Here is a 16,088-nt window from a genome sequence, read left to right as displayed (position 1 = left end):
CTAACATCACCAACCCAACTTTGAACTACGTAAATATCCCTAATACTCCTATTATAATATCTTATTTTTAATCTAAATGATATAACTATAATTCTAATAACCATCTATTAAATTTAAATAATGAATATCTATTATATTAATGATATTAAGATATTTTTAATATTTTATAACTTTTTTATTATTTTTTATACACAAGTATATATTTTTTCCCTATAAGTTTTATTAAATTATAATAATAGTTTATAAATATATATATATTTTCTAAATATAATATAACCCTATTAATATTGATATTTTATTATCTCTACTATAGATTAGAATTATATATAGATTCTATTATATAATTTTTAAGAAATTATTAAATTATTTTTTAAAAATCTTATCTTATCTTATCTATCTTATCTATTATACCTATGCACGGGCCATTGAATTGTGACGCTCTTGGCAACCCCACCTACCCCGCTATGCACGGGCCATCTGAATTGTGACGCTCTTGGCACCCCACCTATGCACGGACCATTGAATTGTGACGCTCTTGGCACCTCACCAAAAAAAAACTCAAATATTCAAATTTTTGAAAAATTATAGCACCCTTAACATAATAGATATATAAATAAAATAATATCCTATATATAGTTTAAGATTAGCTCTATCTTATAAGCTTTTCAGAAAATTGAAAATAAATTTCCTCAGTTCATACCCTAAGCCGGAAACAACCTCTAGATTGGATGGATGAGTGTAAGCATTCATGTGAGATGCATAATATGGCTATGCTGATTATTGCAGTGTACGAGTGGCTTAGCTCTCGCTGTAGCCGAGATTGTTGTCGGACCTCTCCTGAAGCCGGTGGGCCAAACGAAGTGGCAACTAGTCTTCGCTTATGCAGGCCTAACCGCTTTTCTGGCTGCAGTGGGATCATGTACACAGCACAATCAAGGAAGGGCTCTAGCGGTATACTGATACCATTCTGATCACTGCAATTGCTGATTTGCGAACAGTTTACCACAATCTCGGGATTCTTCACTGGTTGGCTTGAACTCATATGCCTTGTTGCAAATGGGTTAGTGGTGCAATCCAGTGACTTAGGTCTTGCAAATGGCTTTTTAGGCTCTATAAAGCAGATTGCGGGATCAGTAGCTGGTCCGTAGGAACCATGGACGTCCAAGAAGCGCAGCTAATTCGGCAACAGTAAGCATTTATGTAGCGGTGCTGACCAACCGCATTGACGTCGAACTGCCAAAAGCAGTAACAAGTGCTGCAATTAATGCCGGTCTGCCTAGCACGTCCGTCGTTGCTGTGCTCGGAGCAGTTGCCAATGGAACAACAGCAGCCTTAAATGCTGTGCCTGGGATTAATCCCAACATTGAAGCCGCCGTTACTAATGGCGTTAAGACAGCATATGCTTCAAGCTTTAAGACTGTATATCTTGTTACAATTGCTTTTGGGGGCATCGCATTCATTGCGGCTCTTTTCACAAGCAACATCAACGCAATGCTGAACAATTACGTCAGTCGTCGTATAGCGGGCACAGTCGCGGATAGTATTCCCACTGAACTTACTTTAAAACACACTCGAGACACCTATGAAGTTGAAGTCTAGAAGGATTTGCAATGGCCAAGATGCATAAATCGAGTGAAAAAAATCAATTTGAACATGTAGGCAGAAAGTGGTTTATTAAAGTACATAAACTTGGTATTAGGAAATAGTATGATTTGGTTAAGTGATCCAGTACGCAATCAGTTTAGTCTAGATGCTGGCAGTGTTAATGCTTATACATGAAAAGGATACTCTTTGATATTATATACTTGAGTCCCTATGTTGTGATACGTGGTACCGGATGGGGAAGTATACAGATGACAATACTGGCAGAGGAGCATAAGACCATTATAGAGAGATATAGAGTGGGGTCTAATCAAAGACGGAACTTACAAGAGTAAAAGCATTAGAGAAGACAATAGATGGGAGAGACGAAGAGAGCAGCAGAACATTTTCTTTTGCTTTGCTTCTGATTTGCTTTAACCTAGTTTGCTCTAGGGTTACTTTAATTTACTCTATCTTATTCTTTGTGCTTCTAGCTTACTCAGTATTGTTCATTTACTTAGTGAGCCCTACTAGGAAGTCTTCTCTTAATTGCTGTCCGTTGAGATAAACCTCATATGCTCCTTTAAGACTCCATCTCTTCCATTTCTCCTTATCTTGGAAGCGGCCGTAATATCGTGTACCCTAAGCTCCAGCAGATAGTCACCCACAACAACTTTACAGTCTAAACCCGTTTCAACCGGATAAACCCTCTTTGCATAACGAACGGGAAAAAGAAATAAGAATCAGTACAAATTTTGAATATTAAGGATATGTATAAAATATAAGTAATTAAGCTTACTACCAACAAGATCAACAGGTAAAATACTTAGGGAAATGGTTATACTAAAAGCTAAGGACTCAGGATAAAGAATTTTAAGAATTATAAGGGCAACGTAGAAAAAGTACGCAGTTTAGAAAAATAGATAATCGAATGAGGCAACTATTGGTACTGATAACTAAGTAGTTAGGCTAGACAACGTTACATATATGGAGAATATACTAAGAAATTTAGGTGTATATAAGATGCAAGCTTAGTGCCTCTCGTTTGTCTCTTTGTCCTTACAATAACCACGAAATCCAATGGATTAATGGCAATTTTTCAATTTATGAATTTGCGTAGAACGCTACCCTTGAATCTCCATCCGAATCTCCTACCTCAACAGCAACAAGCAACTCTAGCTCGACGGATGATCCCTCCTTCAGATCTTCTCACGTCACATAATCGTCTGTCTTCAACAAGTCAGGGAGAAGAGAATTATGTCTTAAGCTCAAAACCCATTTTGCAGGCTGTTAAACCGTTAGCACTATTAATGGTGAATATACGTGTGCGTCAAAACAGATGTAACAGCAATATACAGGACAATGTCCGTCCCTGCCTATTTGTAAGCATAATTGGCACATTAATTTAGCTTTCTCTGTTCGACTTTTATCTGCCAAGAATTCTATGATCATCTCTTAGCAAAAATTGATATTATTCCCTTCTGGATTAGAAGGCTTTTGTAAACGAATCATTGGTTATACTAGAAATTCATGTTATTATGAATTCTTCGCTCATATTCTTGCTTCAGTCTCCACAGTTTTCCAACCTCTGAAAGCCGATAATCACTTCACGTATTATATTTCAATTTTTTTTCCCAAGTTTATTAACTCGCACTGAAGCCAAATATCTGCAGTATTCAATTACAGCGTGACTTAGGCTATGTCGTTTGGAAGTACAGAGGGTTGTTTAAAAGGTTAAGATATGATTTATGGCCAGATATCTATCCTGCAGGACGTTTTCGTAGAAACCCCAAACTAATTCAAATGGCGGGGTAGTAGCAAAGATAGCGCAATCAAGGGGAAACATGTTCTCTTCTAAGATACTCCCGTTTGGCTAATTTGCCGAGGCTGAACATACTGTAATGAGCGCAATGCGGGGCTTACGCGTCAGAACTTCTAACATGGGACCATGATCGGGGATAATTGAGTGGAGGGGAAAATCAACTGTTATTATAAAAAGATGGAATAGGAATTTTGTTTTTTGCTTCACCACACCAGTTCTTCTATGTAGAATAGGCAATTGTCCAAAAAGACACAATGCCAACGACAAATTTCCATGTCCCCGAAAAGTATCGGTATCTGCAAGGGTTTGGGCATTACCACCAGTATGTTTCACTGTTGGCTCTGAGTTCCCTCGTTACTAAGTGGTAATAAGGTCTGAGGCCTTGGAAGGAGCAAACCCTGTTGGGGCAAACAACCCTCAAGTTCCTCCATATGGGTTGATCACAGAGAGAATATCTGGGACCTCCTTCACAGCCAGCCGGTCCGAAAATCTTCAGACATTCCTCTATCGAGTGAGCCCTTCACATTATCATGGTTACTACCAGGATTATGCCAATCCACGACTCCCAACATTTGAAGAGGAAAAGCCTAACATAACGCCAAATTCTTATCGATGGAAAGAGTTTCCAATTCAAGTCGACAGCGACTGGATTACCGGTCAACGAACTATTGCGCGAGCAGGCGATCCGGCGACAAAGTCAGGACTTGCATATATGATGTATGCCGTTCTCAAGGACATGGAGCTGCAGACCGTATTTTACTCGGCCGATGGAGATTATTTGGTTATCCCTCAAGCCGGCACACTTGATATCGAAACCGAGCTAGGAAATATGTTAGTTCGACAATATGAAATAGCCGTGATCCCTCGAGGCATTCGTTATAGGGTTTCCATCCCACATGGTCCTGCACGTGGCTACATATGCGAGCTCTACCACGGCCACTTCAAGCTTCCTGAGCTCGGACCAATAGGTTCCTGTTGTCTCGCAAATGCACGTGACTTCCTGGTTCCTGTTGCCAGGTTTGATGGAACTGTTGAGAACGGTCAAGCAAAGACTCTTTCTGGAAAGCCTTGGAACATTGTGGCAAAGATGAACAATCGATTTTTTGTATGCCAGCAGGATTCGACCCCTTTCGACATTGCGGCATGGCATGGCTCGTATTACCCCTACAAATACGACTTGGGGCGATTCGTCGTTCTTGGGAGTTTGCTCTTCGACCACCCCGACCCAAGCTTGTTTACCGTGTTAACCGCCCCGTCTCACAGAGAAGTTGGTTCGGCAGTTGTAGATTTTGCCATTATCCCCCCTCGCTGGCAAGTCATGGAAAATACATACTGGGCGCCGTATTTTCACCGCAATACCATGAGCGAGTTTTCAGGAAGTATAATTCACAACCAAGATCCAAATTTCTCATTGTCCAAGGGCCCCGACTTTAAGCCATACGTCGCGGTTCTAAACAATGCCATGGTAACTCATGGAATGGATAGACAGACGCACGAAGCAGTCTCGCGTCAAGATACCTCTCCGAAAAAGACTGGAGGCGAAGGATTCACAATATTTTTGCTTGAAAGTGAATATATGTTAAATCCAACAAATTGGGCCGTTGAAGCATTAGGGAAGAGCATCGTCGACCGGCACCAGTCTGTTCCTAAGATATGAAATTGCAAGACATAAGATCCGAAATCACTCCAATCTTTCAAATTTACTGTAACTGCTCAAACTAATCCAGATCGGACAAGTATTTATGGAGAGTATAATCTTCGCGAGTGCATAGTTTGGAGATTGAAACGAGAAGAATTTAACACTTCTTTAATCCTAAAAGATACAAATAGGTCTGATGCTAAACATTCAAAAAGGAATGCATTAATGATGTCTCATTCCACGTATAGAGAGTGGCCTAAGTTGGCTTCGTCAATCATCCTTCTCCTCACTTGATGTCGGCTTTGTCAATGCTAACCCCTCGTCAGCAAGAAATCCTGGATTTGTCTCAAACCGCGGATCGAGCCACAAACAGCGCTCATCTTTATCAGCAACCATCTCTTTGATAGTTTTTGGAAGCTTATGTCCGCCGAAGTAGTAAACAACACTTCTGATAGCACCGATTATTGAAACAAGTGCATACAACTGCTTGTACACTGGAATTGTGAGCGATCCCCAGAAAGTAGGCCGTAGATCTGGTCGTCTCCTGCATGAGATGTAACGAAACCACATCAAAGGGAGTATAGACGCCAATGTGAGTAAACCAGCCTGGCGCCAGTAGTTGCCGTTTGTACCCATGGTTACTATCACTGGTACGCGGATCCAATCAATGACGATACAGGCAATCGAGTATATGTAGACAAATTTTTGTGCAAGAATTGCCCATGGCGCACGCTGACCATTAAGGGAGAAAAAAAGCCGGTCTATAAATGCGAAGAGACGTCCATGTCGACCCATTTCCCACGAACGTACTCGCTGGTGGTACCAGTTCAAGCCTTGTCCAAAAATTGTACTAGGCACTTCTGTCTCCAACACGCAACGAGTGTCAAATGCAATTAGTTTATTCATTTTTTGCATGCTGACTCCCGTGTTAACATCTTCTGCGATGAAGTCAATTGAATGATAATTGGAGATAAGATCGATCAGTGTCTCTCGTTCACAGAACCAGCCAGCACCGTGGGGAAACAGCACACCGCAAATTTGACTCTCAGCCAGTTTGGTCAAGCCTGCCATTCTGTACTCGCAATCTTGCCAGGCAACCATAAAAACTGGTACGTTGCCATTGGCGTCCGTAGCTTTGAGTGGGAAAGCAACGCCTTTCGTCTTCTCGTTGACAAGATCCAGCGGCGCGCGGAAGTTTGTCGGGATGCAAACGTCGTCATCAACCGTCATGATGTATTGATGGTTCCGTGCAGCCATTGCGCCAACAAGCTGCGCTGCGTTTTTACTTCCTATCGGCGACCAAATGTAATTGATATCGGGGTGCTGTGAATAGATGAATTCACGGAACTCGTTGTCTTTGGGATACATCGACCTCCCATTATCGACGATAAATATGTCTTGTGGTCGAAAGTGGGGGTACGCAGACTCAAGGACTCGCTTCATAGCCTCGTGGTCGCTGTTGTGACACGGAATTACGAGCGCGGTGAGGTAATCATCGTTTTGCTGTACCTCCTTCTCAAGCGCTGCCATCTGATCTGTAAGATTGGAGTCTGCGGCTGGGTTTGATGGTGAAGCATCATTTGAGGAGATATCAGGAATTTTGGCCACCATTAATATGATCACGATCATCATAGGCTCCAGTCCAATTACGAGTATGAGCACAGGGAGCATGTTTCGTCTAGTGATTTCCATAGATTGTTGGATCCAGTGGAAAGCCTGCTCTGTGACGACAATAGCAGCAATTGCCAACGCCACGAGAAGAAGGACACCATATTTCTTCCATGTAAACGGCCAGAAGATTTCGCGGATGTCGATCATACTCCAGAACGTATGAGGGTCAAAATGTTGGTAGATCTTGGCTCTGAGCGCTTCCAACGCCCTCCAAATGAAGGACTGCTGTGGCTGTTCTTGATTTATTGCCAAAAAGTCATTGCTCCCCGCTAGCAGTGACTTTCGCATCTCAGCTGATGATGGTGGAACATAATGAGCCGACTCGGACGCAGGGGTCGCGGCACCACCGATACTGAAGTAGTCAAGGTTATAATCGTCCAGTGGCAGCGTATCGTTAGAGTAATGAAGTGCCTTTCCCTCGTCGAATGGATTGGATAATGCAGATAGCGATGGAGAAGGAGCTGGGCTAGCTGCACGCGACGAAGACGTCGAGTTCGATCCGATTCGAACTAATTGAGGAATCCTTCTGTTTGACTGGATTCTGGCAGGAATTGGTGAGAGCATCGGGCTTGGTGCATCATATGAGGATGGATCATCAAGGAGAGAGGTGAATCCATCACGGTCCGTTATGTTTCTCTTTCGCGAAGCTAAAAACGTCTTGAGTCCAGGCATTGGGAATGCACGCTGTGAGAAGAATTCGGGACACGACGGATGTCGGCAAAGAGTGAGTGAACGGAGTTGCAAACTCTCCAGGAGCCAGCAGAGTGGCCGGATCAGAGAAGCTCACGGGCTAATGAGAGATGCTGCAAAGTGCAAGAAGGATTGTTTTCTTCAGAGTGAGAGGATTTAGCTTCGCAGTCCTGGAATGAATGATGTGAACAGGGGCCAACGCTATATAGAGCAGACGAGAAATCCAGAACACACTTCGGCATACCAACCTGAACCGGGAGCAAAATCGGCTGCTAAGCCGTATGGTATACCGCGACCATAAATTTGGTTCCAAATATCGGCAATGATAGGTGCCATGTTGGCCGCGAGAATAGGATAGTCCACAGGCCAGACCACGGGCAGCGAGTTGCAAAGGGCGAGAATATTGCTAGTAAGTTGGGGTACATGTCTGAGAGTGGATGGGTCAACTGCAGTTTGGACACTTCTAGATTTCTTCAGCAATGGGACCATGTCCATAAGCTGTTCAAAAAGTCACAGCGTGACTACTGCTAGGCGTATTTGGGACTAGTGTTAATACTCTTGACCATTTTTTTGGGACTTGGAAAAAGAAAATGTCGTCATATTCTTCAAAATATATTGGTACCTAAAGCTTACTACTTCTTAAAGGTCTACTCGGAGGGATCTTGCTGCGTTCCCGTTTAGGAAAATAGGCCACTAGCTTACCGTGGACCTTATTGCGCCAAAGTGGTGATTTTGTACTAGAATAAGTGTGTCGCAGAGGCACGGCTTTGCTCCCGAATAACGTAGTCCCGACAGTTTGGGTGGATTCTTCTAGAGGAGCTAAGCGTAAGGCTCCAGGTAGACCTGATGAAATTGACCCGACGACATGGTCTGGGCCTAGCTCACGATGCACTTACTCTGGGCTCTGGCCAAGCACTGACATATCAGTAGTATGAAACACGATGGATCACAGCCAGTTGAGGAGCATGGAAGGTTTAAAAGGATGTAAAAGAATCTTACTTTCGCAGGTTATGCTGACGTGATTGGGCATATTTAAGTTAGCACATTTTACCCATTTTCTCAGAACGCACAGACTCTTCAGCCGAGTCAGCCTCGTACGCCTAGAACAACCATTTCAACACCTACATTCATAACCTACGGCGAGGCGGAGTAAAGATCCTTCCTTTAGCGTTCCCTCCTTCTCGTAGCATGTGTCAGAGCGCAAGATGTAGGCCCCATGCCTGAGCAACTTGCGGCTAGATTTCAAAGCAAATCGTCGACAAGCGGATTATCAATGCGTTGGCCATGATGTCTAGCCATGTAGCTGAAGGCTTCGAAGTGCTAGTGAAGGAACATGAAGACTAGGGTTGCTATCTGTATATAAATATGCAGGCTCAGTACGAGGAATTTGATCAGTTCAACACATTCTTTTCATTCATTTCACAACAAACGCTCTTTGCTCTTTTTTCTCCATTTTCCGACCATTTCCCTCCTTATCCACATTCATTCGTTCTCTGGAGACCAGATTCACCACATTTCTTGTTGACCACGTTCATTCTACAACCTGTTCAACATGTCTTTGTCATTCTTTCAGTCCAGACTCGCATCAGATATCATTGCATCCGCAAGATCTTCTCGATCCAACACCCCTGTGTTTTTCGATGATGACGCCTCATCTGTCGCATCGGGTTATAGTACTCCGTGCACGGAAAGATCTATCCTTTTCGAGCCTGTTGACCGAACACCTTTCCTAAGCCAAAATCAAGATCAAAATCGAGTGCTTGTCGTTGGCGGCCTTGGGTTCATCGGAAGCCACACCACATGGGAACTGCTCAAGACGGGACGGAATGTAGTCATAGTAGACGATCTCAGCAACTCATACATCACCATTCTCAACCGCCTAAAGCAGTTGACCGACAAGTACTATCAAGGCAGCGAGAAGAAGCCAACTATTCAGTTCCACGAGGCTGATTATAGGTGCACGCGTACAATGACCGGCATCCTCAGGCAATACGAAGTCCGAGCAAATGATGGCACAGTCTCATCTGGTATTTCTGGTGTCATCCATTTCGCAGCGTACAAGGCCGTTACAGAGAGCATTCAGCATCCTTTGAAATACTACGCAAACAACGTTGCTGGTATGGTCGACTTCTGTTCCTTGCTGGACAAATTCAATATCAAGACGTTTATCTTTTCGTCATCGGCAACAGTTTACGGAGAGCTTGCAAACGGGGGTGGCAAGCTGAGAGAAGAGCTCTGCACCCATCAGACTACGCAGTGGGTTGACAATGAAGGAGAGGCGCGAGAGACTTTGAGTGGCAGTACAGGCCTGACAAATCCATATGGCAGGACCAAATGGATGTGTGAAGCCATTCTCAGCGACCTTGCGGCCTCTGATCCTGAGTGGAGGATAATGGCACTTCGATATTTCAATCCGGTCGGTGCTGACGAATCGGGCCTACTTGGCGAGGATCCCAGAGGAACTCCTAGCAACCTCATGCCAGTGCTGGTTCAAGCAATGACTGGCGAGCGAGAGGAGCTCAAGATCTTCGGTTCTGACTGGAACACAAGAGATGGAACTTGTATTCGAGATTTCATTCACGTCAGTGACCTCGCTCGTGGCCATTTGGCAGCGCTCGATGCGGCGACTGGTGACAGCGCAATAAAAGGCTTTCAAGCTATCAATCTTGGCACGGGCAATGGTGCTTCAGTGAAGGAAGTTGTAGCCGCGATGGAGGATGTCATTGGCCGTTCCATTCCCACCCGACTGGTTGACCGCCGAGAAGGAGATGTAGGAGTGTGCATTGCCGACACAACAAAGGCTTCGAACCTGCTTGGTTGGTGTGCGCGGAGGACAGTTCGAGATAGCTGCCGCGATGTTGTGAACTTCTTGAAACTTGACGTGTAATTTTAGATCAACTTCTCTGTAACAAATACTACTTTGGAAAGTGTTTTGCGCAATTTTGGGAAATTGTGTAATTATAATTTAGTTGTATTATCTTGTAAAGAATTCAATGCTGAGCCAATGTCTATTTTTCGAAATTTAACTCACTGTAGAACCCAGAGAAACATGGAAGTAGAATATATTTCAGCTGGAACGCAAGATGATGTGAGGTTGAACACCGAAGCAGGGTCCGCTGATAACTTATGCAGAAGAAACTAGCACTGGCGCCACCATCTTTGCCTGTTTCATGTGGACGATCATGACCTAGTTATTGCCAGAAAAAAAAACAAAAGGAGAAATTTCTAAACGATTAACATTATTATTAAGATTTATGCACTTCAGATCAGACCATCAAAAAGTAAGGGTACAAGTACACATGTTGCCCCAAGCAAAGATAGATCTGGTAGCGTGATCATGGGCGCGGCCGACGTAGGAACTGGAGATCCCAATGATTTGTCGATCGAGCAAACTACTCCCCCGACTGTATTGCCCGCTGAATTGCTTGGACTTGCATTGAAAGCCATTTCAATCCATTGAACCTGCATAGACGCCGAACCGCCACTCACCATACTTCCTGAGAACGGCCCAGCATTGGACCACAAGTTCAGGATGAACATTGACTCGTGAGATGGAACATGGACTGTTGTCTTTGCAAGCTGTTTGCCATCCACGTACCATTTGGATTGACCTGGAAGCCAGTCCAATCGATACACGTTCCAGTTCGTGTAAGATGGAGAAGACGTGTTGAAAGTAGATCCAGATATTATGTCTCCATTATCATCCGTGGTCGGTTGATTAGAGAAGTGCGTTCTTCCTGGAGGGTCACGGGTTAAGACTTCGACATCAGATTCTTGCGTGTCGTTGTAGTAAGTGAATATTCCAGCAACTGCCCCTGGATTCCCGCTGACCCGGGCGCTGACACGCAGAGAACCGTATGTAAAGTTCGCTGCGGTGAAATCAAGTTCAGCTGCAGATTGGTATGTTGCGTTTTCACGACGCGTGACAAAATTTAGAGCCCCATTCTCTGCGGCCGCTGTTAGATCAACTTCAATCTTTCGTCACCACATGACTAACCTATAAATATATTATCTTTCACGTAGGCCATAGGGATGGCATTTTCAGTGGAAGGCTCTCTGAACTCTTCGCGGATTGTCCAGTTGTTTACCCATGAGCCATCACTCACGATAAGACTTCGAGGAAGCGGTGAACCAGGTTCAGAAGACGAGCTGTTAGACGTTATGTCTCTGAAATCGTAGAATCTGTAGTATTCAAAGTGATTCTTGGAACCGTTCACGGAAAAGGAAGTACACGGGATGCTGCCAGCGGCAAGTTCTAGCATGGAAAAATAAAGGAGAGGGTAAAGCATCTTGCAGTAGCCTACTCCGCGAGTATCGAAGTTAGAGACTATTCATTCGCTTCTGAAAGCCCTTTTTTTGAATAAAAAAGAGCCCATCGATAAATCCGTTGTTGGATCTTTTGGTTGATTCGTCTTCCCTAGCGAGTTGATTTCCAGTGATCCATAGCTTCTTGGGACCGTGATGCCGCGCTTGCAAAGTCTGCTAGACAGTGCAGACCGCGATACCCCTGCATGACGTGCACGATCGATCTGGCAAAAATCGTACCAAACATGAAATCAATCTAGATCGCTGTGGCGACATTTTCGGATGGAAAGACGAACTTTCGGGAACCGGTTCGACACGGTTCCAGACTGCGTCCCACATGTTTGTGCTTTTGGTCGGCGATGCAACCAGAGTTTGAAAATAAAAAGAGGATCACAATCGTACAAGCTATAAGCTTCTTGGAATTAACTCGGTTTAAATAATACCCGCACACGTAAATGACTCGAATCTCCTTTTTATCGCCGTGCTAATTGGTCCCGTATCTCGGAGTACGTTTCGAGTGGTATCCTGTTACCCTTGTATAATTACTTCGAGTTGAGATTTTCTGCGTATGCAAGGGCTCGGCGAGAGCAAAGTCAGCCGCGCTGCTTTGGTGTATCAACAATGACAGCACGTCAGGTTTATGGAACAGTACACTTGAATCGAGGTTGTCCAGAGGTGTGCCTCTCTTGATTCTGCCCGATCGGCAAACTCCGTTTGCGCCAGTTCACCAGCATGCATACGAAGCTCTACTCAGACCAAAATTCGGATCACAGCTGCTCGATTCCGTCAATGAGCCGCTCGAATCCTGTTTGGTTGGCACCGTCAAGATCAGTTAGCAACTTCGCCCTGCGATCGTGTCAGATTTTCGTCACCCGGAAACCGCGGAATTACGCACAAACTGGTCAACTTTCTCTTTGCCAGACTTTCCTCGAACTCTTTGCTCTTGCGCTTTGCGATATCGAGAACACTCGCTGGAAGCCCCGCAAGTCTTGCTACGTTCAGTCCATAGCTCCTGTGCGCAACCCCTTCGCCAACTTCATACAGGAATGTGATGTCTTCGCCTCTCTCTTGAAACTTGACGTGCACGTTTTTCAGTCCCGTGCAGTTCTTTTGTAGACGTGACAAATCTTGATAATGCGTGATGAACAAGGTCATAACCCGACGATCGACAAGCTCGCGAAGCACCGACTCCGCTATAGAAACTCCATCATGCGTACTCGTACCCCTTCCCAGTTCATCAAGAATCACAAGCGAGCGTGGCGTCGCTTGCTTCAGAATATCGCTCGTCTCACCAAGCTCGACCATAAAAGTAGACTCTCCTCGCATCATGTTGTCGAAAGCACCCATGCGCGTGAAGATTGCGTCGAGCATACCCAATTTAGCTGAGGCCGCAGGCACAAACGAGCCAATCTGGCCCATGATGGCGATGAGTGCGATTGACCGAACGTACGATGACTTCCCTCCCATATTTGGTCCCGTTATAAGAAGAGCGCTGGGGTTCTCTTCCAGCTCACTTTGGGAAGCCATGGTTATGTCGTTTGGTACATAGGCGTCGAGTAATAATTGTTCTACCATTGGATGTCTTGCTCTTCGAACTTGAATCATCGCTTCAGACGCGAACGTTGGTTTACAGTATCCTGGCTGCGATGCCACCTCTGCCAAACTCAACAAACAGTCGAGCTGCGACGTTGCCTGTATGCAGTCTCTCAGTGGTTGATAGAATGCCGAGATTTCATTGAGGAAGTCACGGAAAGCCTCGTCGCATGAAGCGGCAAGCGACTCCTTGTGCAAATCTCGTTCTTTCAGCATCTTGATAACATCAGGAGGGTGAAACCTGGCAAGCTTCTTCGTTCCAGAGATCTTTACCCACGAAGCAGGAACCTTCTTGATACTCCCGGCAGCGGTTTCTACTTCGATTAGATACTCGATGCCCGCTACGGTTGTATATTCAACCTTTGTCTTGCCGAGGATAGCTCCAGCCTTGGATCTATATTCATCGAGCTGGTGCTCCACAGACGCAATACTTAGCTTGTTCTTTTTGATCTTCTCCGTTTCATACTCGTCGCGGAAGAAAGAATACTTGTCATCATCTTTTGCAGCCTGCATATTTATACGGTCCAGAAATTCTACAACCCGATCAGCTACAGGGGGAAGCTGTGAGATCATCTCGTTAAGAGTTGTGGACCTGAAGCCGGTGAAGTTTGTACCTGTGAGATGTCCAAACTCATTTCCCATGCGATGAAGCGTCTGTAGGAATCCAAGCAGTTCAGGTCGCGACGCCTTTTTGTAGAAAATCCTAGTGAGAACCTTTTCCAAGTCAATTTTGATATCTGAAAGAATCGTCTTGAGCCTATCAACATGCACAGCACGCTCAGTGTCCAAAAGCTCTTCAACCGCGTCGACGCGATCTTGCAACCTTCTCGTGTCAAGTAGCGGCCTACCAACCCAGTTCCGAAGGAGACGTTTACCAAATCGTGTTCTTGTGCGATCGAGAGCCCAAAATAAACTGCCCTTTTCGGAATGGTCGGCCTGATTGTTGTATATCTCAAGGCTACTGAGTGTGTTTCCGTTGAGGAGCATATGCGTTCTAGCACTGAAGGACTGGAAGTTTGTGGTCAACTCAAAGATGTGCTCAAGGCCGTACTCGGTCAGGTGCTCTATCATAGCCGATAGGCATACGGTGACATGTTCCGATAATTGATGCACCTTGTCGAGGATGTAACTGCGTTGATCTGCCGTTTGGCTTTTGGAGGACGAGACCTTGTCGGCATAGAATGTTGAAATGTGGCTGTACGCTCGGCCGGCCATCATTGCGTCCTTGTCCATGCGCTCAACGCGTGCGCGGTCACCAAAGACGTTGGACTTGGTACCAGACAAGTGCTTGATTAGCTTCTCCGTTGCGCCCGAGAGCTCACCTACGATAAGATATTCGCATGGCGCGATGTGCAAAAGCCTTGTCTCAATTTCACTCCGCATAAATCCGTCCTCAAAGTCGTCATATATAATTGCACCTGTGGCAGGTTGAACGGCTACTATGCCAACGTGCACCTTCTCATCATTTCCAGATCCTTTACAGCTCGACTCTGTCAGACAAAGTAAAAAGCCGGTCGAAGTGGCACCAGCTGGCGCCGATGCTGGAGAATCTAGCGCCTCCAGGTCGTCCACGTAGGTGCCCTTGGTGTAGACATTCGTGAGCTTCCGTACAAACGGAGCATTTCGGTTGTCACCGGCGGCCTTCAGCGCAGCGGTTTCGAGCTGCCGTACAACGCCAACCTTGTAGCCGGCCTGCACAAGTCGTTTGACATGAACATGTAACCTGGCCACAGGGAATGATGCCGAAGCGAAACGATCGTATGCGGACTCGGAAGGATGGTTGTCATAGCGGTACTTGCCAGGTATGCAGACGATACCTAGTTCTTTGCTCGCGACTCGAGCATCTTCGCCGAAGAATCTGAACTTGTAGCCCACCTCCATAACAATGACGGTGTCTAGATGCTTCCTCTTAATGTCGAGATATTGCGTTTCCATCGGCGTCAACTTCCCACTTGCTCTTGCTCCGCCTTTAGGTTTTGCCTTGTCACCTTTCTTCGGCGCTTCGTCTTCGTCCTGCTCTTCATCGCCAACGGCATTTTCAACGTCGTCAGCAACCGCCTCGTTCTCACGTTGGATGACATGATTTCGTCTCTTGATCTCTGCTATGGCATCTGGACGACCCAGCTTCTGCACGAAGCGTCGATGCAGCAGCTGCTTATGCCTCTTGCTCTCCTCGCTCTCCGACTCGGATTCACCACGGTGATTGTCGATCTGCGCACAGCTACTCGAGAAAGCATACTTGGAAGTCTTGGACGGCACATTCGAGGTATTATGCGACCGAGATTTTTCGACGCACGTGCGTTGTGCTGGCACGTCGCCTTCGTCGTCGCTCTGCCTCGCTCGCTTGGGACTGGGCTCTTGATTCTCAGCGTCGCTGTCCTCCTGATGTATGCTCCGCTTCGACGCAGCTGAAGCTTTGCGTTGTAAAGAAAGAGCCACGCCTCCATCCACGAGCAACAAATCGTCACTTGCGGGTTCTCGCGGAGGGCTCGAAGCTGTTGCTCGTGCCGCAGTGCTCGACTTGGGACCGAAGAAGCTCGATATCGTCTTCTGTTTCTTTTCTTGAGATGCTGAAGGTGGCTGTGACCTTCTCGGCGGTGCCATGGCGAAATCAGCTGTCTCACTATGGTTCAATGGCTAACAAAATTGCGTCTTCACGACAATCTGAGTTGAAGACATTTCCGATTATGACGAGTCGTGCCACCTAAGTTAACGCGTCGCGTCCGCACGTGACCCAAATTCGCATCTTGGGTTTTGCTCAACTACAAAACCCTGCGAGCAAGCCGC

At 45.6% G+C, this 16,088-nt stretch overlaps 5 protein-coding genes across 5 annotated transcripts; 2 read left to right on the top strand and 3 right to left on the bottom strand.

Annotated features, from left to right (window-relative positions):
• Positions 1 to 786: 786 nt before the first annotated feature.
• Positions 787 to 1,599, top strand: PV09_06966 (uncharacterized protein; the record flags this gene model as incomplete). Its single annotated transcript, XM_016360677.1, has 3 exons — positions 787 to 951; positions 999 to 1,140; positions 1,190 to 1,599. Coding segments are annotated over 3 exons (717 nt in total), but the record flags the coding sequence as incomplete, so codon positions are not given.
• A 3,713-nt stretch (positions 1,600 to 5,312) lies between these two features.
• On the bottom strand, positions 5,313 to 7,652 carry PV09_06965 (uncharacterized protein; the record flags this gene model as incomplete). Its single annotated transcript, XM_016360676.1, has 1 exon — positions 5,313 to 7,652. Exon 1 carries the CDS (start codon positions 7,383 to 7,385, stop codon positions 5,313 to 5,315), a length of 2,073 nt encoding a protein of 690 aa, XP_016211662.1. The 5' UTR covers positions 7,386 to 7,652.
• Positions 7,653 to 8,955: 1,303 nt separating this feature from the next.
• PV09_06964 (UDP-glucose 4-epimerase GalE) lies at positions 8,956 to 10,290 on the top strand (the record flags this gene model as incomplete). Its single annotated transcript, XM_016360675.1, has 1 exon — positions 8,956 to 10,290. One exon carries the CDS (start codon positions 8,956 to 8,958, stop codon positions 10,288 to 10,290), a length of 1,335 nt encoding a protein of 444 aa, XP_016211661.1.
• A 374-nt stretch (positions 10,291 to 10,664) lies between these two features.
• Positions 10,665 to 11,665, bottom strand: PV09_06963 (uncharacterized protein; the record flags this gene model as incomplete). Its single annotated transcript, XM_016360674.1, has 2 exons — positions 10,665 to 11,350; positions 11,401 to 11,665. The coding sequence occupies 2 exons, from the start codon at positions 11,663 to 11,665 to the stop codon at positions 10,665 to 10,667; spliced, it is 951 nt and encodes a 316-aa protein (XP_016211660.1).
• A 303-nt stretch (positions 11,666 to 11,968) lies between these two features.
• On the bottom strand, positions 11,969 to 15,960 carry PV09_06962 (uncharacterized protein). The gene is made up of 2 exons (XM_016360673.1): positions 12,604 to 15,960; positions 11,969 to 12,554 (listed from the first exon to the last, which is right to left on the bottom strand). The coding sequence occupies exons 1-2, from the start codon at positions 15,903 to 15,905 to the stop codon at positions 12,476 to 12,478; spliced, it is 3,381 nt and encodes a 1,126-aa protein (XP_016211659.1). The 5' UTR covers positions 15,906 to 15,960; the 3' UTR covers positions 11,969 to 12,475.
• Between the last annotated feature and the right edge of the window lie 128 nt (positions 15,961 to 16,088).

The sequence above is a fragment of the Verruconis gallopava genome, assembly GCF_000836295.1.
Source record: "Verruconis gallopava strain CBS 43764 unplaced genomic scaffold supercont1.25, whole genome shotgun sequence".
NCBI lineage: Eukaryota > Fungi > Ascomycota > Dothideomycetes > Venturiales > Sympoventuriaceae > Verruconis > Verruconis gallopava.
Note: the sequence above shows the minus strand (reverse complement) of the source record. Positions and strands in the feature narration are given on the sequence as shown.